The sequence below is a fragment of the Ciconia boyciana genome, chromosome 4, assembly GCF_034638445.1.
Source record: "Ciconia boyciana chromosome 4, ASM3463844v1, whole genome shotgun sequence".
Taxonomy (NCBI): domain Eukaryota; kingdom Metazoa; phylum Chordata; class Aves; order Ciconiiformes; family Ciconiidae; genus Ciconia; species Ciconia boyciana.
In genome coordinates, this window is record NC_132937.1 from 96,386,129 (window position 1) to 96,411,079 (window position 24,951).

The window sequence follows — 24,951 nt, forward strand, 5'->3', positions numbered from 1 at the left end:
CCTTTGATGAACTTTGCTCATTATAACTTGATTGTAATACCAAAACACACCTCCATCCCAAAAGCTACCCGCCTCCAAGGTGCGACCACCCCTCACTGAGCTTGCGCTTTGAATTTTTCCTAGCCTATACCTTTAAAAGCAAAGCGAGAAAACTTTACACCAATCCTAGACAAAGATGTATGACTAGAGTCACTCAAGCTCCACCCGAAAGGTGAAAGATAGTATAAAATGGCTTAAGAGAAAGAGAATGTTAGGGAAGACACCATCGCGTACCACTCTGACCTCTGGGATCAGTCGGCGGGCTGAGCCTCTCTTCCCCCCCATCGGGACGCCTTTGGGTAAGAGTCGAACACTTGGTATTCCAAGTGCCTCCCCGGGAAACTTAGAAATCTCTCTAGAGTTGCTTTATCATCTTTAACGCATTTATAGCCAGCAGTGTCACTCATACTCTTGGTATTTGCACGTGCTTTGCAGACAGTAAATTTATCACTGGTAATCCAAAGAGTCTGTGTATCTGTTGCTCTAATAAACTGCACTCTTTATTAATGTGGCCGTGATAGCTCATGCAACACGACTAGACTGGGGGTGCAGCGCGTTTAAATTAACGCTGTTGCCTTTACTCTGATGAATGGCTGCATATACAGTCCTTAGAAAATAACCATTGACCAAGTCTGAGACTAGGACTGGACTTAGCCGCACCTAGACTCCTCTCTGAGAAGGAGTTTAGAAAGCAAGGGGGTCCTGTCTGAACCTCGTGACTCAACGGGAGAGTTCATCCCCCCTCAGCCACTCCTCAGACTCCTACGCGACAGTAACTCTTAATGCAACATACATACAGATAACTTCGAAGATTGGTCTCAAAGTTAAAAAAAAACCCCACAACTTAAAACCAAATTGGTAAAAGTCTGTGAAGTACTTTAGGGAACTGAGCTAGAAGGCATTTAAAGGATGACAACGAATCCTGCACTTAACAGGAGCAATTGCTTTAGTAAGGTAGAGGTGTATGGCTACGGGTTGCAGTGCATGACACTGTTTACTCCCAGTCATTATCCTATGTACAGTGGCAAAAATACACAGAAATAAATATCAGCATTTACACTGACTTCGCTACATTCTGGATCGGACTTTTGATACTTATTTTTGAAACATCACAGCATCGATTCTTAAATCTAACTCAAAGAGTGAAGATCAGCATGCTGCTACCCATATCTGAACATACACTAGATGGCTTCTTTCACGTCTACTTCTGCTTCAAGTAGACATTGTTTATCTTGGATATTAACGTTTCTGTAAAAAAACCCCAAACATTTTACGTTACTGTAATAGGTTAGTTAATGGCAGTTCCTGAGCCATAAAAATCCTCCCAGATAGCTCCTACAGTCGTTTGTGGGCAATGTGGTCCTAAAGTTGGTGTGATAAACTAATTAATATAACAAAATAACAGAACTGCCTGCCTTTGTTTTTATCCCTGCTACATGACAACTAAAATCAAGTGCAGTTCAGTGAAGATATCTGTATTTTATAAACAATGCCTTTTTAGAATCATGGCATTCAGTTTCTTTTTACACATTTCCCTTTAATCTGTGAAATAATGAGGTGATACAATGCAAAGTGACAGATGATCAAATTGTCCAGAAAGCTCCTCATACAGAGTCTCTATTCCAGTTTTAAAGAACACATTGCCTAAATGGCTGAAGTGCAATCCTCAAATGAGATTTACAGTTCTCTGTAAAACTGAGGAACAGATTAAATTTGAATAATTAATTTTAATGTTTTCATTTATTTTCTTGTGCATTAAAATTTAACTTGCTTATACCTTTTAATGCAAGAACTAAAATCTAATTCCCAGAATTCAGTTCTTGTTTCAGTCAAAATGAAATGGAAAGGCTCATGCAATGTGGGAGGACTGCAATGTAAATTGATTAGCCACAATTTCCACCTTTCAAGTGAGCTTCCATAATAGATGACAGACTTTTTAAAATCACACAGTTAGATGTTACTCAACGTGACAACATTTATTTCCAATTGCTCCATTTTTTTCCAGAATGCTATTATTCCATTTGAAGTTTGACTTTTCAGAGGGTCAAAAAATACAACACTGCAGTCCTTCACTACCTATCCTCTCTTGCCCTGGTAGTGGGTGTCATTATTGTTTTATTAGAACTAAAACCAGATAACATTTTATGACATTTTACTATAAGAGTGGAACTCAATCAGAAAATTTTAAAAATTATAGTGGAAAAAGGAGAAAGATTGCACCCTCCCCATATGCATCTGCAGAGATATAAAGTAACTCAGACATGCAAAATTCTCAAAAGACCCTTTTTTCATCCTCTTGTGTTTTATTTATGATGTGTATTTTAAACGAAAAATTATCTTAGAATTAAAAAAAAAATATTTTCCTTATATATAGAGTCAGATTGCCTTAGCAACACAAAATTGCATACAGTAGGATGGGGAATAAAGAAAATAAAGGGAATCATGTTAAAACTCGCTGATAATAACCCCCAAATAACTCTTAAATTCTCATAAAACAGAGATTTAATTTTTAATATCAAAAGACTTTCTAGGACTATGAATTATTGCTGTGAACCTCGGAAAACAAGACTTCTAAGCTCCTCTCAAATAAAAACAACCTCTCTGATGTATTTCGGAACACAAAGCAAATCCTACTGTGGTCCTGCAATTTATATTGATGTGCATTTGGGGGAAGTGAAAACAATAAACGGTTTGGTGGCAGATGCTGCGAAAAACGGTCAACCACTAATAACTAAACTGGCAGCTGTTTTAAAGCAGCTCTGAGGTTTATTTTGAGTAAACCAGTCCTCCCAGTGGAGACAGATCTGCGGGCAGGAAACAGGCAAGCTTGTCTAAGCAACAAAATGCATGTAACATTTGTTCATTAGTCACCAGGCACCTCTCTACTGATAGTCAGGCTGTCGCTCCCATTAGCTCATTTGGATTTGGCTCATGTTCTCCTAATGTGCGATCCATCATTGCTGTGATGTCCACATGCTTTGATTGAGGTTCACCCCATTCACTGTACATGTATTGGCATGCAACACGTATTCATATGCAGAAGAAAATCATGGTTATTTCCAGAGATCCTGCTGAAGTGGATGAAGAACCTTCGCAGGCTCATTGAGAGACACTGAAAACAATAGGCTTTCTTCTGCGATGGACGAGTGCCGCTCTCAACTATGCAACTGCTCTGCTCTGAGGCCCTTATTGAGTTTGGAGGCATCTATCCTTCGCCAATTCAGTTGGTCACTGAGTTTTATAGTCTCAACATTGCCATGTAAGTTAGTTAGGGAGTCAATAAACCACCTTCTAAAAATCTCTTACTTTTATTCTTTGGCTCCATGAAACAACTGAATCAGCTGAAGCTGTCTGGTACTTCTCCAAAAAAGCAAGTCTTAGCTACTCTTCCAATGTGGTATTGAGGTTTCTAAAAGTTCAGGAAGCTCAGCATTATGTAGGACAACACAAAACTGAATCCACAGTATTTATCTATCTGGTATAACAGCGGCAGCGTCCGAGTTAGACGTAACTGAACTATAAATAAGACAAACTGAAGAACATCCCAAAGTAAAGTCAATAAAAATAAATTCAGATAAAGGAATACACTGTGAGGGTCTGTTCCTGTATTTATAAATACTGTATCACGCCTTTGTAGTATTTCTGATGTTGTCAAAGGGAGATCATTAACCCTCTGCGGTAAGGCCTCTAAAAAAACATTCTGATAGTTTTCTTATTACTTCTTAGCTGAAAACAGTATTGGTGTGTTATATTTCTCATTACCTCTTAACAAAGATGACCCATTAAGACAGGTCTGAATATTTTCACTTTTGCCATGAGAAATAACAGATCTGTGTTTTTTACAGAGGTGTTTTCCTTTTACTTGCTATATATAGAATTAACTTCTAATTGTGAAAATATTTTTCTGCTTAATTATACAACAAGGAAAGGCTGGGTTGAAATAGGATTAATATATCTTGTGGTTAATTAAACATGAAGCTTCTAAGGAGATCACTCCAACAACAAAAGCAATTAAGACTTGATTATGTATAGGACATAATTAGGCAGAAAGTTCTTGTAATCCCAAGGACTAACTTTTAAAATATGCATTCCTTTAAAATAACCTATTACCTGACTTATTTTAGAGAAAACTATCAAATGTGAGCATAAGCACTGTCAACTCAGATATCATCTCAGCTCTGTCCTGATTTTGTTCTGAGAAAATTTGCCTCTATTTCTATCTTTATGCCTGTTGAGTAAGTCTTAGCACCTGTGAGTAGATGTACACACAGACACAAGCCCAAAATCAGTGAGGAAATTCTGATGAGAGCCTGTTCTGACACTCTATATTACAAGTCTCAAGGTGCTCTTGAACAAGACCCAGATAATTGATGAAATGTTTAGTTGCAGTATTTTTGTGTCTACTGTGATTTTCCTTTTAAATTCTCCTCTCATTCTCACCTTTTCTGCTGAGATTTTTCTCTTATGTCATGTTTTCTGACAGGGAAACTGCTCTTGCGTTACTTGAGGATCAAGCAGGATGAATGTTATTAAGGAGAGAGGAAAGAGGGTCTTGCACAATACATTGCTATATAGACACACCTGAGTTAACATGGAAACCAAAAACAAAAAAGCCAAGCTATTAAGTATTCTGCTGAGACCAACACTAAACTATGATTGGGATGTTATTGGGGAAAAATACATGATGAAACCAATGAATAGGCTAAGATTCAGAAACAGCAAGAGAAATGTGCATATCTACTTTATGTGATGCTTTAACATGCTGAGATAGGACTGTTTCATTTTTCTGCTTACTGCTAGGTAAATGTCAGCCTGGTTAAGCATGTTTCCCCCTCCTCTGAAGAAGGCTGCAAGGTAGTTTGTTGCCTTATAATTTAGATTAATTTGAGGTCCCTTTGCCACCACTACTTCTTTGTGTCTGGGTATCAATTTCATTATTTACTTAGCAAAAAAGATGTGATCTCTGTTCACAATTTGCCAAGCTAGGAACTGATCTGTTTCTTATTCTGAACAGAATAAGAAAATGAATAGCAGATTTTGAACAAACATGTTCTGAAGTCAACTAGAATCTTGTAATACAGCTTCACAGCATTTTTAAAGTGGCATAAAGACTAAAATCATCCAAATGCAAAACTGAGAGGCCTATTCAGTGAAGAACAGCTTTCCAAGACTTTTGTATCTTTTACTCCTAAGATCTTGACAGATAGATGAAGAAAATATAAGTGTTTTGCTTAGTCAAGAAGTAACATTGGGGAACAAACATGCAGGGCTAATAAAAACAGCACAGTCCAGTTAATAAAGCATCGAGCTATCAGAAAACAGAACTAGACCCAGTTCCACTCTATTCTTTTGCTTTCATCCTGCACTGGGTTTTGTCTCATCTGTTTTTACATCAGGTATTTTTTGCTGCTTAAAGATACTTGACCTTGTCAAGGTCGCTTCATTTCTCTCCCTCATCTGTGTTTTCTTTGTCATCCTTTTGTCTTGTTGAGACTGAAAGTATTGTGGGGCAACAACTCTGTCCAATTGTGCTTGAGTCTAAAACTAATTCAGATGTAGCTATGAAAACAATGAACAGTTTTATTAGGAAAAAGTGGATGCTATTTTGAAACACTGCCTGGGAAGAAGAAGGCATGAATAAGAAACACATTTGCATCCTTTCCTTCTGTATTCCTATCTAGCCAATTTTGTAGCCATTTTGTTATTTTAAGGGGGGCAAGGAGAATATGGTTTTGTTTCACAAATAGAGACAAATTATTTCAAATCACTGGAAAGGATAGCTAGGTAAAACAGGCAGGAATTTAAAACAATGAAAAACTAACATTGTTCCATTAAAATTTAATGCATGCCATTTTCAGAAGGTGCTGCTATCGGCATCAAGTAAGAGCAAAATTTCCACTGTAAATACACAGCAACAAAAAAATACTTCAGACTCAAATCCTACGTATATCAAAATTCAGAACAACCAGAGAGTTTTTGCTTCCACTCCCAGATTTTTTAAAGCAAGATCAAAAACCATTATTGTAACAGGAAATGGGTCATTATTCAGTTTAACTTTCATCTGCAGGGGAGTGATACACAGAGAAAAACTACAAGTCAGTAAGGGAACTGACAGTACTCTCTTGCAATGCTTTAGAGCTAGACATGATTCAACTGTTTATGGAAACTTCTCAAGTAATTTTTGCTAGTGAGGATGAATTTGTTATGTTTCAGAGATAGGCTCTGGAACATTGAGTTAACCCCTCATTTTTTACTGAAGACTTAACAGAGAGAGTAGGGAATATAATTCACTCAACAGAGTAGGACTTTGTGCAACTAAACATTTTTCTCCTATAAAATCTTAACCATAGCTAATTTACAGTTCAGACAGACCCTTTCCTTTGTACCTGTTTATGAAAGTGTTGCCATAAAAATTTTATCCCAGGAAATAATCATGCTGTAGCTATTTGTTGCCTATTTCCTGGACATCTTGCAACAAAGAGCTTCTGTACTCTGCCTCTCCTTCTAACAATCTCCTTGTATTTAGCCAGAGTAAAACCAATGCTTCTACCAAGGGTCTAGACTTCGCTACCTAAATGATAAAATACGGCCTAAATACATGATTGAAAAGGCAAAATAAACCAAGATTTTATGCTGCCTTATTTAATTTCAAGGCTTAAATTCAATTACCACTATAAACATTTCCATAAAATGAATTGCAGAAGAAAGCTTTGCAAAGTCAAAAGCAATTTAGGAAGGGCAATGCTGAAATGCACAATTTAGTAACATTATTAATGTGAATAATGCATTTAACTTGAAATGATTTGGGGGAAAAACTGGGTTAGAGAATGACCTCTGGAATGGCCATCAAATATTTGCTGGCACGTAACTGCAACTAAGAAATCAAGGCATACCTCTTAATACCATTTCTCTAAGCTATGTGTTTGTTACTAGTGTCAAAAAAGCATTGGCAACATACGGAGAGAAGAGAGTTAAAAAAAAAAGAAAGCAAGCTTGCTGTTCATCTCAAGCTACACAGTGCAAACAGTGATGATCTAGTTGCAAACCTGCCTATGGTTTACGGGCAAGTGAAGAAGTCAGTAAAGTCACCTCTTTGGCATTCTAGCCTAGGCAGTGCAAAGTAGGTAAACTCAACAGTGTGCAATTTAGAAGTGGGTATCTCCCTTTACCTGCTTTTGTCTTTGACTAAATCACTCAAAACTATTTGTCCATTACTACCTTATTCTACCACTGGCTGCTTTTTACAAGGAAATGTATCTATAGTGAGTTTCTGGCAAAGTATGAGAAAAATCCATATTAATAATTTAATCACAACCCGCCTTGTTATGTTGCTGCATCCTGTGAACTATCAGACTGTGTGAACCGAATATTACTCTGTGAATCTCCTCATTGAGGTAAGCATAAGACCAAAGAGATGCCAAAGCTGAGTATCCAAATTAAGTCCTTCAAGCAGAAAATGACAGCTGTCTTGCCAAGAACCACAAGAAAGGAAGAAGATGACTTTGAGTTGAAAAGAGAAAATGACCAATATTGACTTTAAATATCTTTCAGTATTCCAACAAAAAGCATGGCACAAAGAAAGGTTGATCTCTGCACAACTTGTCTTTTGCCATCCAAAATCTGAAAACTCAATTTCATGCTTGTGAGAAATTATAATTAAAAAACAGTACCAACTTTGCATCTGAAGAATGAGAGAGACCTTTTGTTGCTGTACATGCAAAGGATATTGATTCCTTTCCTGACCTGTTGGTGATGGCTGTGGTTTATTGAAGCTGCAGAGAAAGATACATGCCCTTTGTTTATAATGTGTTATAATTAAGCTTACAATTCCCATAGAATACTGTATCTTTCAAAGACCAGTCACAATACACTGCTTAGCAGTCCAAGCCTTCTAGAAATCATGTAATTTCCTCATGTTAATTACTAGATTGGTCTTAAACTAACATTTTATCCTATTCCAATTTTGTGTCTTTCAAGTCCTTATTTAACTAAGATGTTGTTAAGCATTTTCTTTTTTTCTAAGTGTGGGTGTCAAAAAAAATATTTAAGCTGGTGGCCAGACAGAAACCACTTATTTGGTACTTTAACCAGTATTGGTATTAATGCTTGCTTTGCTAACAACACAATTCAAAAGATAATTAAACAATCCACACAATTTTCTCCTTATTAGTTGTTTTCAGCATTTAGGAAATGCTACAGTATAGTGATTTCCTATCTAGTAAGCCTCTGCAGAATTCATTACAAATAAACAGGTAAATACAACAAAAAAGGGGAGAAAGAGGCAGGTGCAATAATAGACGAGATGCAAATACCACATGAGAGACAGGAAACAACATTCCTCTTTTTTAGTGACAGAATGAACGCCAACATGAAAATAAGCTCAGCTAACCAATATGAGATGAAAAATAATGTTCTCTTCCCATATTAAAAAAGGGAAGGATTCACCTCACGTAATTTTCATCATTCAAAAATTCATCTTCTAGTTTAAGCTAATTGTCTCTCTCTCTCTGTGGCTAACAGAGTAAAGGCATATCTCCAGGGTGATTCATAACAGGAAACTTAAGACACTTACTTAGGATAGGATGAATTATTCCCTGATAGTGCTGTCCTCTTTCCATTGGCTATAGAAGGATCCTAAGCAACTAATTAGAAGTAGATATTTTAAGATATCTATAAATTGCATATGTAAATTTTATATATAGAATCTGTAAAATTAAAAATTACTCTAGTTTAGTCCCTCTGCATCAGGTTATATAGCCAATAACTTGGTGAAATGGAAAAAAAGGTCTGGGTTGTCTCTCTAGGCTTACATTAGCTGTGCTCTGCAGGAGACTGCTGAAGCTGACATAGCATTAGGCATGGTTACCCTCTGTCTTCTCTTAATCCTCATTTATCTTAGTATTTAGACAATTTCAGATGACTTGCATTTGTGGTGCAAAGCACAACACGTACCACTGTCAAGTTTTGTAAATACTGGAGAAACGTAGCATGAAGTCTACTTTCTCTAAGAGTACTCTATAAGAAAAACTGAGTAGAAGCTGGGTCTGGTTTAGCCTTTAAATAAAAACCTCTTTCATCTGATCACTTAGAAGCTTAAACACTGTAAATAAATGCTAGACAATGACGATAAGTAGATCCTATGATGGCATGAGACTTTGTAGATAGATATTGTTTTGCATATATAGAACAAAAAATGAATCAATATTTGGAATACAGTTTTGCTTTTGTTTTCAAACAAGAAACTTCATGATGTAAAAAAGATGATTATGTATTAAACTGAAAGAATAAGTCAATTGCAGCACTGAGACAATTGTTTTCTAACGATGTTGATGAAAAATCTCAGTAATATTGTCTAATACTGGAGATTAGGTTGGCAGGAAAATACCCAACCCAAATGTATTATACTACTGCCAATCATCACATTTTAAAAATGTGTAGGTATATATATATATATAACAGTTCCTTTGCCAATCTTCAAACAATATGCTATCTTTATCAGCAACTAGTTTTTCCCTAATAGTGCTTAGCTGATTCTATCACATCCAATCAGCAAGAGAAACATTAAAATAAGACATTGCTTGTTGCTCCACCCTCCTATTTAAGAGAGGGATCATTTTCTTAAATCATCTGAGCTCAATGGTAACTGTATAAAAGAACTGTGGATAAACTGTACCAGGTTTATCATTCATGCACATCAAGCTGCAGAACCTTCCACTAGCTTTGCAGCAAAATACAAGCTAAGCAACCAGATGAAAGTCATTTTTGCAGCAAGTAAACTATTTTAAGGTTTCAAGTACAACTTGAAATATAAAGCTACTGCAGTGCTGCTGGTGACCTGAAGATAATATGGAGATATAAAAAGAACCTCAGCAGGCTTCCACAATGGGCATCGTTTTCATCCAGCTGTGCTCTGTGGAGATACAGGCCTTCAAAAAACCTAGCATATCACCAGTTTTAAGATAAAATACTACCAATACCCATGTACAATTAGAAAGTTAGAACTAGGATAACATACAAAACAATTTATACAAAGGAGATGGCTGGGGGGGGGAGAAGAAAGCTATTTGGAGATACCAAATGAACTGAGATGCCTCAGCTCCAAGGAATATTGCAGAGGATGGTAGGTCAGAGAAACTGCATTGGAGAAATTATTTGCTGAAGCACCAGGCAAAGGACAAAGGGACAAAGGCATTAAAGTACAAGGTGTTGCTGTCTTTATTAGGCAGTGAGAGAGAGTGGGAAATCAATACAATGATGGATATGGCATCTGCCGATCTAGCAGAAAGAAGGAAATATGTGAAAACACCAAAACTTAACTAACAGTAAATAGAGAAAAGGGACTTTAAGCCGCTGTCCTGATTTCATAATTTATAACTGCAGAAAATCAGTAGTAGAGTGGAAATGGATTTTGAGGAAAATGTTAATTCTCTTTAATGATAGTCTCAGCTAGGAACATGAGATACAGAATTGTGAAAATCTGTTTACAAGAGCAGTCACCAAGCATCTGAAAGATCAGTAGGAATCATTTTCAATAATCTTTATAGCCTCAGTGCCTCATTCTGGGCATAAGGTGGGAAGTACTTCTAACACTTCCTTTAATGTCAAATAACTGAAGAAATGGGAAATGGGGTGACCAGCTGGAATGGCAGCCCTGGACTGTGTCCGGAAGGAGGAGAAGCAGTTCCCAAACTGGCAAAGCAGCCTGGTCACAGTAGTTCAGCAAGACATCCTGCGAAAAGCCTGTGAACTGGTTCAAGGGCGCAAGAGATGCTGACAAGCAAATCAAAGTAATGAGGGAAAGGGACTACCTTGAAAGAAAGTGAAGTTTAGGCTTTTCTTTCTTTTCTCAGTAATTAAACTGAAGTGCTTTACCTCACTTAGTTTATGCTAAGTTTATACATAATTACAGGAGCAAACCATTACTTTTTTAAAATTTTATTTTCACTTCCCCACCTCCCCCCAATCTTTAATTTTACTGTTATTCAGATAATTTCACAGAGGTGTCTCCAAAAGGGAGGAAATCCCTAAAGAAAAGTATTCAGGAGCAGAGAGTTGCTGGAACCAATTATTTGCATTAGATTTGCTACCAAACCTGAACAGCTACGTTGTTCTGTATCACCAAACTGCATAGATTTCAACTGTGATGAGTACAGAGACACTAAAGGGCCAGGTTACCTATGTTAATGGAAGCTCCTGTGCTATGAATTCAGTCAGGTAACTGACATGGCTTCTGCAGCATCACCTTTAAAGGAATAGCAAAAGTGCCCTTGAGCAAGCACATGGGGGAATTCAGACCCAATTTATGACTGAGCTGGAAAAGTACGATTTTGGTCATCTAATCTCATTAACTTTTCCCCCACACCACAAAAATACTTTCTTCCATTACTAATGATGGTGTTTGGTGTAAAGGAGTGTTATGTGGGGAACCTGGAGTTCATAAGCGAGTAGAGTCTAGACCACAAGAGATTTTCAACAATAGCAGCACCAATAAGGGGAGTACTCTTGAGCCCGAAAATGCACAGTCTGTGTGCGGAGCCACATAATACTTCATATTCCTGCCCTGGAGCTAAATTATGGATGTAGCAACCCAGAACATTTTAAAACAAAGAGCATACGTGTTAAATGGCTCATTTTTAAATACACAGAAGTTTCATCATTTCCCTTTTCAAGAGAAAACCAAGTAAAACAACCCCAGCTCATGATGGAGAAGAATTTATCTCTAGCGTTCACCCAAAAGTGATATGAACTGCCCATAAGTAGGAAGTAGAATTTATGCATATGATGCAAACATCACCTCTCAGCAACCATTATCACAGCAGGCACTCTGAGATATGTGTCAGCACACAAGCTTTTAAACAGAGGAACAGTTGATAGCAATGGCATTTGGGCATGCATCCCCCAAAGTAACAGTAAGTCAGAACAGATCTGTTCAAGTCATCCACATACCATATACTACAAGGATAATTGTTAAAGGCATTCAGTAGGCTTTTACCCAATTTTCTAGGCTTTCTAGTGAAAAGTGTAAAAGATAAACCAAATAAGGCACATGGAGAAAATTCAGAAGGCATGGAAAGCTAACACAGTGAAGTATCATATTGGTAGGCCAGCTACTTTAGCAAAATCCAAAAATCTGTGTCTTACTTTAAGCTTGTTTTAGGATAGCATGGAATTGCTATTGGGATCATTCCTTGTAATAGGCAATTGCTGAGTGAAAAGAGCATACAAATAAGTTTGCTTTCACACGCTTTTTCTTACAAATGTGTTTTGACTAAACTCTATGAAAGTAGCACGATGATAAAATTGCAGTCAGTGTGTTAGAAGGTTACAATACAATACTCTGTGTTTTAAAGAAAAAACAGCAACGAGAACAACAATGAATGGATGAATTTAAATGGCAAGGCATGTCCTTCTTACAGAATTGTTACCTAGACTTGAAGCATGTGCGCCCATCTCTACTTGTGGACTGAATTCAAAACAATCAGCCTATAGTAGAAGTTAATGACCAGTTTAAGGACTGAAAAAACAAGTGGTTGTAATGCCACCTGTTTTTTTTCAAACAAGAAATGTTATCATACTCTTTTGGAATAATATCGTAAGTATAATGACTTTCAGGAAGGGGTAAATTGGTCATATCCCTGTGAAGTTACTGAACTCATATCATAGCCATATGACAAATGAAATAAAAGACAAATATTTCTTCACAGCTTTCTTCTGACCAGATAAAAAAAAGTATGCCTGATACTTCAAGGACTTGCAGAGACTGTGCAAGTGGTCAGATTCAATTTGCAGGTTCAGGTAGGTTCAAGTATAGCAAGACTTAGAACAGAACAGAAAATTTTAGAATATAAGAATTATCTCTGCAGCCTGTTGCCATCTGTAGTTAATTAAAAATCCACTGTCACCCACAGGAGGAATAATACACCACAGGATATTTCTGTGGAGTCTCTGCACACCCATGGTTTCTTGGGATCACTGATGGGGCTAAACATGATACAACTGCCTCTCTTTTACATGGAGGAACATTTTTATCTGCTTCTCCACTGTAAAACATAGCAATAAAATCTTCCTCCTCTCCTCTCCAGTTAGTAACTCCAGAAGTTACTAACTGCTGTTTCAACAAACTGCTCTAAAAAACTTTCAGCAAATCCCAGGATTTTCAGTTATTCAGAAGTTAAATAGACAAGGCAACTGCCTTTCTGTACATGTGTAAACTTGGAGAAAAGATAGTAATCATATTGCTAAATTGCTTAGCAACTGTAGGTAAAAAAGCTAACATGTCATAATTTATACGTGAAAAGATTGTAGGGGGTTAGTAGCCTCGTCTAGTGCTATCGAGGCTTCCCACTGAGAACTGCACTGCAAACTGGCAGCTGGCTCAAAACACTGCTATTTGCAACAGTTCAAAAAATGTGAACGTGTCAGCGACTGGTCAAATAGGCTTCAATACCGGTGATTTATTGCAATCTTTCACATTAGTGTACTACTGACTTGTATAAATCACTACCAGGCTGAAAACAACCCTTGTGCACAGCTTTATAATGAATTAGAGTGCTGAATCAGTCTTGCCAGCTTCAGACCAATGTCGCAAGGTAATTTTGCGCAGTCTCAATTAGACAAAGATAATTCTATGGGCCAGATTTGCTACTATGCACAAAGCTGAAGTAAATACGCTTTTCCAGGGAGCTTTGGAAGGACAGAAGTGGGGGAAAAAAAAAAAAAAATCTCTCAACAAAAGAGGAGAAGCCAGTGAAACAGATCTGCAACTACTATTTGTGTCCATTAACAAAGGAAAATTCATGTCTGCTGGGCAACTCGTAAGGTTTGGCTAGTGGAGGTGAAGGTTTCCCTGAGCAGGGTTTTCTGCAACTGAGGTACCAAAGACATGCAGATCTGTGTGGGCTTTCATAGCTTCATCATCTACATGTGGCACAGTTATGATGGTTACACTCAGAAGCTGAAGAATATGAGTATAACCCTAAACCAGTCAACCTTCCCCATACCTGAAACACAAAGAAGATAAACATTGGGGAAAATGTATGTGAAACTTTACCTGCAACCACTGTGACTGGTCATTGTGGCCAGAGGTCCAGGCATTAACTTTGCCTTGCTTGTCCAGCCGGGCTTTCCTGGGCTCCCAAGCGAACATGTCCATGTTGAGTGTTCGGAAAACACTGGAAGCAGTAATTTGGTAGTCCTGTATATGTCCTGATTTCATCCCCAGGGGTTCAGAGCAACCTGGAACAGCAAAATAAGACCTGTGACACTACCTACTTATCTAAAAGTGGTTTAGGTTTTCTGTTGTGGAAAAGAAAACTAGCAATTCTCAAAGAAAAGGCTTTAATCAAGACTATTGTTGGAGGAACTTGCTAACAAACAAATGAAAAATAGCCAATTCAAGGCACTTTATTTCAACACTACCTTGGAAGAATCAAAAACAAGATAGAGAATTCAATGTATTTTATTCTGGCATAAATTTATGAAGGCAAACAAACAGAAAAGATTACTTCCGTCTCTTCTTATCTTGGTTTTATTTTCCTGGCCAGCAGCTTGCTATTGTTTCCCCTATTCAGTTAGATTTTATCATGCTTTTCTGCCATATCACATGAACCATGTTTTTGCCTACTGAGGAAACATTAATTTTTCTTAAAGCCCCTGCTGAAGTAAAATGTCACAAGTACTGAGCCTTCTACACTTTTGAATTACTTGACACCTAGTGAAAAACTTAGAAGGCCCCAACACCCACTGACAGCAGAAGACTACAGAAAAACAATTGTGAAGGAGGGAGAATAGTGGGAGATTATTGCTTAGGAGAAACTAAGCGTTAAAGGTTTATTTGTTTAAACCAGGTAGATGTCCCACATCACTGAGTTATTTTGAGAAGAGGCAAGCTGACAAAAGGAGAGACACCCTTCGATAGCCGCACTGTAACAACAGTACTGGAAGCCAAGGGAGGTAGATGAGCTGCATGGTTTTAAGATTTAAAAAAAATAAGGAAAAGACAGGTGAGTCAAATGGCTGAGAGCGAGAGGGCTGCTAAGAGGTCAGGAAAGGTGGATGCATGGCTGGGTGGAGTAATGTTTGATGGTTCTTGAGGAAAAGGTGAAAGACGGAGATGGGAACATAAGAAGAAGCAGTTTTCTCATTTCCTTCCTGCCCCAGCTGTTAAAAACCTGCATACGTGCAGTTGTCCCAAAGTTTTCACTTCTCAAATTTGGTGAACCTACTTAGTTCAGTAGCTGGCTTGATGCAAGTTAAATGGCAAATAATATTTTAACATAGTCTAACTCATTGACTGAGAGTGTGCCAGGATCTAACACACCTGGTTTTGCAAAGAGTGCACCATCGCTGTGAATGCGCAGAACCTTGACTTCCTGTATCATTGGGAAGACAGAGGTTTTCCACCTGACACTCACATCCCACTTCGCTGAGCTGGTTCCTATCAGGTAATCATTTGTGAGTCACCAGCTGTGTTCCTTAAAGCACACATGTAAGTTGTGAAGGCTTTCCTGCTGGGACCATGACCCTACTCAGCTGGTGTCTCTTGACAGAGCCAGAGCACTGTGTGACCATTTAAAACACCTTCAAAGTTTTTATTTTGTTTTTCACATTATTTGAGCTAGGTATCAAAGCTGGTTCTCTTTTTCTTAAAAGTCCATTTCCTCCACAGCATGTTTACCCAGATTTAAAGACTGGATTCTTTTTTAGTTTCTTTGATATTATTAGCAAAGACCTTTTGGTCAGATTCTACTTTCTGTTTCTCCCATAGATTTAACACACAGAATTAAGTGGAATTATTAGGAATTCAAATCAGGAAGGTAAGACCAGGCCCTTTGTGGGGGGTCTAACAGCAGGAGCAAATGCATATTACCAGACACAGATAATAATAATATGCTCTTTAATGTAGTAACAACTGCATTTAGAATTTGAAATATGGACATGTTTCATATTCAATTAAAAATAAACAGAAAACAGAATTAATTTTTGGAAAAAACCCAGCCTTTCAGAACTGATTTTCAGTGCACAAATGGAAATTGCAGAGCCTTGTCTGTAGAATGAACTACCTAGTTCATAACAACAACAACAAAACAATTTTTCTCAGAGTAGGAGGGAGCAATTGATAACACAAATGAGAAAGACTCATCTGTTGCTTTAGAGAAGGACTTTGCTTATTATTCAATTCTGAAGTATCACTCCAGGATCACAAGGGCTGTCAGCAGGAATGTTTCATCTGAGGAATCTGAAGGAGGTTCCTGACACAAAAACATGGGTTGTCAAAACTGTTTTTCAGTGCTGTTCCAATCCATCAAAAATAGTTCTATCTTTTCTGAGTATTATTATTGATTTATGAAACAACAGATGTGTCTGCTTGTGTGTCTGTGCATGCATGCATGGATTAATGGGATTTTACACTCGCCTTCCTTCTCCACTGCCCCAAAGGGAGGAGGAAGACAGTTGTCAAAGGTAACAGGAGAAAGTGAGAAGAACAATGAGAACAAAGAGATGAACATGATGCATGCAGGTGGCAGAACAATGTCTTAGTGCTGTGTCACAGAGAGCAACAGCAGACCCAGTTGCTTCCCAGCTCCTATGGCACCCTGCTGCAATGACAGAAGATAATGACTGTTTATTTTGATAGGCGAGCTATAACCTAGAGTGCAAAGGACAGAATCCTCAAACTAGTACAAAACTTTGTGTCTGTAGGTAGTCATCCCTCATAGAAGTGTGTTTATAATAATGCTCATGATTCCTTGGGACATCTCCTCTTCACTATGCTGTCTCTTCTTTAAATTCGCTTTGCAATATCCCTGCAAAAGGATTCAATCTCCCTTTCCATTTTCACAACCTGTTAAGTTAGTGAGAGCTGATGTAGACATACTTATGGCTATGCTCAGGGGAGCATCTTAGGTCAAAATGTTTGAGATGCTTTGGATATCACTATCTGTGATAAATGATATCTGATAACTCTGTATGTTTAAACCTATCTAGGTGTAAGTTTGCAGTTACTTTTTATTTGGTCTGGCTCAACGAAACAGGAGCAGTGAAATGAGGATGAGTGTGGATTAGCATCTGAAAATTGAAAAAATCCACACGAAGGTTATTCTCTGTTGACTCTCTGAGGGCACAATATTTTACTACTCAGTCTGTGTCCTGTATTATGCCCCTCATCTACCTCTTCTTTCAAGAAAGCTCAGACTCTCAAAGGAAATATTAAATATCCAATGCAGTGGAGGCAAAACCACAAATGGATCTGCAGGGAAAGGTCTACATGCGTCTTGTCTTGGGCCAGGATTCATGCCGTATTGCCAAAAGCAGCATAGGTCAAATTTGAGGGCAAAGGTGATTTTGTTTTGATTAATACTGTGATATTTTTCTTTTCTGAAAACCAAGAGATTTAAACAATTTTCTTCCTATTAATGAAAATAAAATTCCTTTCCAGATTAGATAGTGCTGAAGACGAACAAGGGGAGGGGAATCTAGTATTAAATGCAGATGTTACTAAGTCCCCTTATGTGTGAGTTTGTGTGAATGGTACCTATAGGTACTGTTAGGATACAGAAACAGTTATGAGAAAACAACATGCCACAAAGGAAAATTACGTGCTAAGAAGATGCTGTAAGTCTCACAAGCATGGTTAAGTTCTGGGGACCAGCATCCCTCTGCAAGAACTGACAAACTCAGAACACCAAGAATTTGCTGAATTGGTACACAGCCACCAACATACACGAGGAACAACAATGTATGATGTGGACCGCATGCAAGAAGGTAGAGCCTGCAGATGTTTGAGTGTGTGAGTGAATTGCATGAGTAAGTGACTGTGTTGTGCGAACAGTTATCTGTTTTTAAAAACAACAGCTTGATGCTACTATTAATAACGGCTTCATGAATAAAGGCATTGTAATAAACAGTAGCTGTGATCTGTGTCTCCCCCCTCATCAATACTCTATGAAGGGAAGGGAATTTACAACACAGAGATGTGCAAAACACAAGTAAGGCAGGAACACAAGGCTGTGAAAATTAATGCCTAATTTATTGATGGCCAACTCCACAAGCATTGAACATGGTTTTCAATAAGATCTGACCATGGGTCCTGGTAAGTAAAGCTATTTATAAGCCTAGAGCGGATTATATTGAACATTTTGCTGAACTTTGTTCTAAGAAAGAACTAGTTTTTATGATGATCTGGTGCTGCGAGACAGCTTCAGTAGTGAGAAGCCAGACCTCTGAAAGTGTTTTCTGCCTAAGACAGACCACCTGGAATTAGAGTGAATTAGTCTGTCGTTATGTATAATTATATTCTTCTTTCAGTAAGATTGAAATTGTTCTGCTGAGCCTTGGCTGCCTCCAGTTCTAAGAAGTGATGACCTTGAAACTGTTAGGAGACCACTGAAATGAATTTACTTCAGTAGCTTTCACAGTTCTTTGAGCAAAACAATTCCTGGTCATTCTGGCAAGGACTTACTCTAAATTGTGGTTCCAGAAATGGAAGACATAAAAAAAAAAATCTAATAGACTAAAGCAGCTAGACAGAATTTTCTATTTACTCTCAAACCTATCTATATTGGAAAAGGGCTACAGTGAGATTAATGCATTAACTTTTCATTTCTGAATCTGGTTTTGATGCCACTAGAGGACTGAGAATTATTTAACTCCAGCTGTTTTGATATATCATTCGTGAACTGGATGACTGTTGTTTGTACAGTAAGCAGGCAGCCACATAAAAATCATTCTTAAATGAATTCAGTGGAGCGCTCCCACCAGTAAAAGGTTGATCTCTTGAAAAAGATAAAAAATTTACATGCTTTACTGAATTTGTAAGGGAACATGGTTCTTGCAGAGAGTGGCTAGAGGTCAGGCTTTACATTTGTGAGCTATAACTTCTGCTACTACAAACCTTAAGAGGGTTTATATTGGCTCTACTTGTTCATTTACTTTTTGCTACAAGACGCAATCCCTGCTTCTGCTAGAAATCCACAAAACAAATCTAAACTGAAATCTTGACTAAAGCAGTCCAGCAAAACATATCTTCCTGCACTCTGAGCGGTCCTTGATGGCAGCTGAAGCACCCTTGTCCCTCTGAGGATGTCACGCAGCACATCGGCGTGGCCACCCAGCAGCCAGGAGAAATTACTCAAATCAGCTTTGATGCCTGCTTCTGCCATGGCTCTGCTGGACAGCACTGCACAAACAGCTTCGGCTCTCAGAAACCATTTCCAGTGCTTAGTTTAGGCTGTCCTGAGCGTAACTGTGAGTTAGAGACTCTCTGTCTCATGGTCTGCTTGCTATGTAACATAACGGGTCCTGATAGCTGTTGATGCTTATTAAAGCTGCTATAAATGACCTTTTCTAGGTCGCACGTAATTGGAGGCCAATGTGCACAGACGGATTTACAAAGTGTTATTAGGTTGCTACCACATTACCCTACTACTATTACTGCCCTACTGCAAGCAACTATTGTCACTTACATCGTTTAGGTAAGTGTTGCTGCTTATAAATTTACATAAAAAGAGATAAGTAACTGTCTGGATAAACTCAGCCCTGCCAACTGCAATTCACCAGGAATATACTGCATGTGGTTTAGACGTCGGCACAAAAACGTGCTGCTTGGTGGTTGACTTCTGAGATGTGGCGATTGCAGAAAACCCACCTGATAGTTCACAGCCAAGAAGTTCCATTCTCAATGTGCAGTGTCTTCTGCACACCTGCGGATACAGCCGTACGTACTGCGACTTAATTGGAGGGGTGAAGGAGTTAGCGTACGGGGTGTTGTTGTCCACGTTTCCACGAAACACCTGTGATAAAATGACATTTTTGTAAAAATGTACCAGGAGGATTACAGGGGGTTCAGTTGATTTCCATGTCTCAAAAATATCTGTGGTGTTCTTCTGACCTTTCCTGCACATTTCTCTGCAAGTTTTTCCCAAACAGAGGCTGTTTTATCATTTCTAGTGCCCAACACACATGTTTTTAAGCAAAACATACTGCCATTGGCTTGCATCGGCATGCGTTTGCCACCTGCGCTGAATCAGGACCTCTATCTTGTCACTCCTAGAAACTGAAGCTACTAATGCAATGAAATTAAGTTTTCTTCTCTAATTAGTGTATTAAATAGTCCCAATTCAATTTAGCCTGCAATTATTTATGCTGATTGACATTTATTTTTTTCTCTCTACTTCAGGAATCTGATCCAACTCCCACTGAAGTGCACTGTAACCCTCCCATTGATCACAGGGGGAGCTGAATTAAACCTATAAGCATTCTTCTGTTCACTCCTCACTCTAACCAGATATGCTTGTACTTTGTTTTCTTCCCTCATTATATAACTCTTCACACAGCATTTTAATTTCCTAATAGAGAAACTATGTCTAATGCTGCAAAGTGCCTTAGTCGTATCTTAACTTACAGAGTAAAGGGATTTTTGCTACTTTATATGCACAACTCCATAAAAAATAAGTGGTAACTATAAACTGTAAACACATACTTCCCACTGGATGATACTGTTTGTGCCGTACAGAGATTAGCATTGATGAATGGGCTCTATGCTTTTAAGGGTTAACACTAATCTGCCAATGTAATAAAACTAAATTGAAAACAGAGTAATGAGTAATTACTGGTAAACTAATTAAAATGAAAATCAGTTAAGTGTAATAAACAGGATTATTCTAGCCCTGGGACATAGTATTTATATAACCATCAATTAAAGTATAAGAAATTCTTAGCAGACAGAAAGTACACATTTATTGATGGTTTTTTTTCAGAGAAAAATAACAAGGCAACCTGTATCATACTGTCAGGCAATTATGCTTATCTACTAGAGATACCTCATACTTCTGAAGGCAGCTAAACCATAAGATGTATTCATATACAGATGACTTAATCTTACCATATCTTCATTTGTGCCTTTTACTTTGTACATTGTCCATGACTTCCCGTCATTACTGTATGCAATTTTGTAAGATTTTACATATTCTGGACTTCCAATCCTCTTGGCACCTTGAGTTATAACTCCAGTGACTCGCATCTTCTTCTGCAGGTTTATCTGAAATAACAGTACTGTGTTATCACTAACCATCTGAGGGACACAATTCTGATTCTAGGTTCCTTTGATTCCTTTCTTTTTTTTTTAATGACAGAAAGAAACAAACGTAGCTATAGCATTTAAATTACTACCTTTATATTTGCATTAATTCCTTTTATCTCTCACTCACTTCATGTACATATGCACATAAATAAATGAAAAAAATTGAACTAAAAGCCTGTACCATGCTTATGTCTTCATGTGTATGTGTACATATATATATTATTGATATACAGAATGGTGTATTTTACTGGTGTATTACTGGCATATAGCATATTACTGGCATATAGGATTACTGCTACATATTTCCTTCCTAAAAAGGAAATGCAACAGTGTGATAATTTACCAAAGGCTCAATCTTCTGTTCTATTAGAAGGCAATTTGCAATCCCATACAAAAGAGCCTCAGTTAACTTCAGGTCAAATTTATTTGTGAAAGTAAAAATACATGGATGTTTTGTAAAGCAGACAATAGACCCTTCCTTGATTCTCACTGAAAATTCACATATCTAAAGATCATGGTTGAAATGCTAATTCCAAAAGAGTCAATAGCAAAATATCGATGGCTATCAATGGATATGAACATTCCCTGTGTACCTGTCTGAGCTGACCTCAACACCTTTAAGTACAAAATGAAGATGTACAGAGAGCTCAGCAATGTTCTGTAGCAATTGCACTCCCACCCTCTCGCTGGTAGGCAGCTGAAGTCTGTAACTTTTGCACCAAATGAACCTTAACAAAGAGCTGTCATACTGTGAGAATTGCATGAAGGTGCAGGCAGATGTGTGATAAAAGGAGGCGAATTGAAATAATAGAGAGTAAACAACTGGGACTATGTAAATAATACATTAAACCACATTAGCACTTGCATCCTCCAAATGAATCTTATCTCTGCTCCCCAGTTAGTGGAGCTGACTTGGTGCACTCCCTACTATTTGGGATAGGAGCCCTAGTACAAGAGTATGGGGAGTCAGAGACAGATCAGGTATCTGCTGTCCAAATACTTTAATCCCTTAATTCTTTACAGTGTAGTCTCAAGATTTTCTCTCACTTGGTAATGTAATCTAGCTTCTATTAAGGATATAAGATGATCAAACTTCACTGCTTCAGTATCTTACTGTCTACACAATGGGAAAGTGGAGAAAGAATTTTACTGCTGTTTTCTTGAGGGAGTCTCTCTCTATTTCTCTGCTACTTATCTGAAATAGTTGAGCTTCTGGTATTTTTCTTTTTGAGGCAAAATAAATTTCAGTGTAGTTTTACCATAGTTCTCCCTATAAGAAAGTAATAAACACCCATACACCTTTAGAATAACAATGGATATTTTAGAGGTTTAGACCCATTGAGAGAGGAGAAGCTGCCTATAAAAGACGGGATTTCTTACAGGATCTTTCTCACATAAACCAGGAAAACTCAGGAACATTTGTGGGTAGAATGGACTCACACCAGGAATTTAGACAGGTATAAATTAGAAGACATTCAGGCCTTTTTACAGTCTTGGGAAACCTTCTTTTCCCCCATTCCAGGTTTCCCAGGACAAAAAAAAGACACATTATACTTGTAAGAGGACAGCTCCAGAGACTACTATCAGCCACCTAACTACATTGAAAAATGTAATTAACATAGAATAGTAACCAGTTAGACATAAAGGTTTCTGGAAGACTCTTATGCAGATTTCACTCTCTATATGGAATTTAAGAATATTAATAAATAGCCAAGTAAAACAATTTTTCATATATTTACAAAATTGTTAACAATTAAGTGAACACCATCTCCAAAAACAAATTAGAAAGTACAGTCAAACAGAAACCAGCCATTGATTATTTGCCTTTTGCATATACTGACTAGTAGTATCTTCACATTTCACTGTTTGGGAAAAGGAAGATACAATGCAACACCAAATAAATTTTCTTTGATCCAGTTATGCATATACCTAATATTCTTTCAGCTTCATTCCCAATTTTTCTTTTTCCAGGTAATAATCTCGAGGAGGTTTTTTGGATGAGAATTTATGTGGGAGTTTTTTTCCCTGTTTACTCAGAAAGAGTAGTTTCTAATGAAACCATGGCTTTAACCACTGGATGTTATAATCCCACACTGGTGCCTTTCCATGCCCAAGCCTCCATCTCTAATGCACAACAAATCAACCACTGCACTTCAAGAAGCAAAACAATGACAAAAAACTCACCCAAAAGTAATCTGCCAAAGAGCTTAATACTATGGTTGAAACTCAAACTTGAAAATAAAGAACAGTCCTACTGAATGAAGGGAAGATTTGGTCAGATAATCATAAAAATGAAACTAAAATACTTTAATTTTTAAATACTCATTTAATATACATACTGTTTAACCTGTGTTCTTTGAGTCTTAGGAGGTAAAAAGCCTGCCTTTTTTTCTGCTATATAACAGCCTGCTCTATACCGTTATCTGGGTATCTGTACGTATAAGCTACACAATGTTACTTACTTCTCTGTTTTAACAGACAGGATCTTTTCTTTTAGAGGCTTTCTTGATCAGTACCCATACTGTGAGTCACAAACTGAGCTTTGGCTTTAGGCAGTACTGAGCTTGATATAACACAGGAAATAAAAACAGGATACTATGTTTTGCAATTAGGTCTACATATTCTATCAATGTTTGCAGGAAAATCCCAATGAAAGGGGAAGAAAACCGCTTTCAAATCCCTGCAGCTTTCTTACATAAAAAATCCCCATGGGGCTAACGTCACGCCTGCAGTAGATCCTTTCAGTGCATATGGATACACCAGGAATTAATTGGCCCTTTGTGTCTGGGTTCTTTTATGTGTTTTAAATTTTTAAAGTCAGAGCTTAGCAAAACTCAAAATACTACAACTGTGCAGTGACTATAACAAAGCAGGTGCTGAAATCTTTCTTACTTAATGTACTTCAGTAGGAAGCAAAGCTCCCCACGTGAAATGTGAACTAGCTCTTTTAGCACTAAAAGCATTTTCAAAGGTATTTTTCTGAAGCAATTGTGAAGAAAAACAGCTTAGGAAGCTCTGCTTTGTGGATTCAGACCTAGGACAGAATGTTATATATTCTAATTACATGGGTGACTGTGTTTTAAAACAAAGAGGTGAAAGTCACCAGGATAAGATCAAGACTTTAACACATCTTTTTAAAAAAAGGTAATAGCCTATTCAGTTATAAAGGACCCCTTATCATTACCTAGATTGACTGGAAAAAATCAAGGATGATAGAAGATCAATAGTATTTTGAGGGATTTACCCCAGTAATTTAAGTATTAATGCATGGTAAAGACCTTGTAAGAAGAAGATACTTGCATAGAAATTTGAGGAAGCTACTTACAGAAAAAAAAAAAAGGAGACTGATCAGTTCTACCAGCCCTACTTAAATTTAAGGCTGTATTGAGGGTAACCGATTCAGACTTGACACTTGGCCCCTGTCCATGGGGCTGTGTTCAGCCCCAGCTCAGAGGGGGCTCCTGGGCCCTGCAACTTCCATGGGACCTAATTCACCCAACACGCGTCAGGGATTTGGCTGCCATGTTCACAAGCAGATCCGAGGATGTCTGTTGCCCTACATCCTCATGGCATGAAGCATTTTATGAAGCTTGGGTAAGGTGCTGTTTAACACTTACAGGTATCGGAACCTGCCTCAAACAGGTTTTGCATTTCAATGAGGAAGTTTTCTGGGGATAAAATAAATGATGAGCACTGAATCGCTCAGGTAAAACTGCATGTAAAAGAAAGCCAGTACTCTGACGTCAATTCATTTAAATCTGATGCTACAAGAAGTAGATTATGTCTACACAATATTTGGTGGATGATGCAAAGTCACTGTGCTGATATTGCTA

General features: G+C 37.8%; 1 protein-coding gene across 2 annotated transcripts in view; it reads right to left on the reverse strand.

The window, feature by feature from the left end:
- EDIL3 (EGF like repeats and discoidin domains 3) overlaps positions 1-24,951 on the reverse strand; it is a 260,857-nt gene that overhangs the window by 37,035 nt on the left and 198,871 nt on the right. For both annotated transcript variants that reach the window (XM_072860707.1, XM_072860706.1), the window contains 3 exons: positions 20,921-21,076; positions 19,685-19,829; positions 14,090-14,274 (listed from right to left, as the gene is read on the reverse strand). In XM_072860707.1, coding sequence (XP_072716808.1) covers positions 14,090-14,274; positions 19,685-19,829; positions 20,921-21,076 — 486 coding nt within the window. The remainder of the gene's footprint in view (positions 1-14,089; positions 14,275-19,684; positions 19,830-20,920; positions 21,077-24,951) is intronic.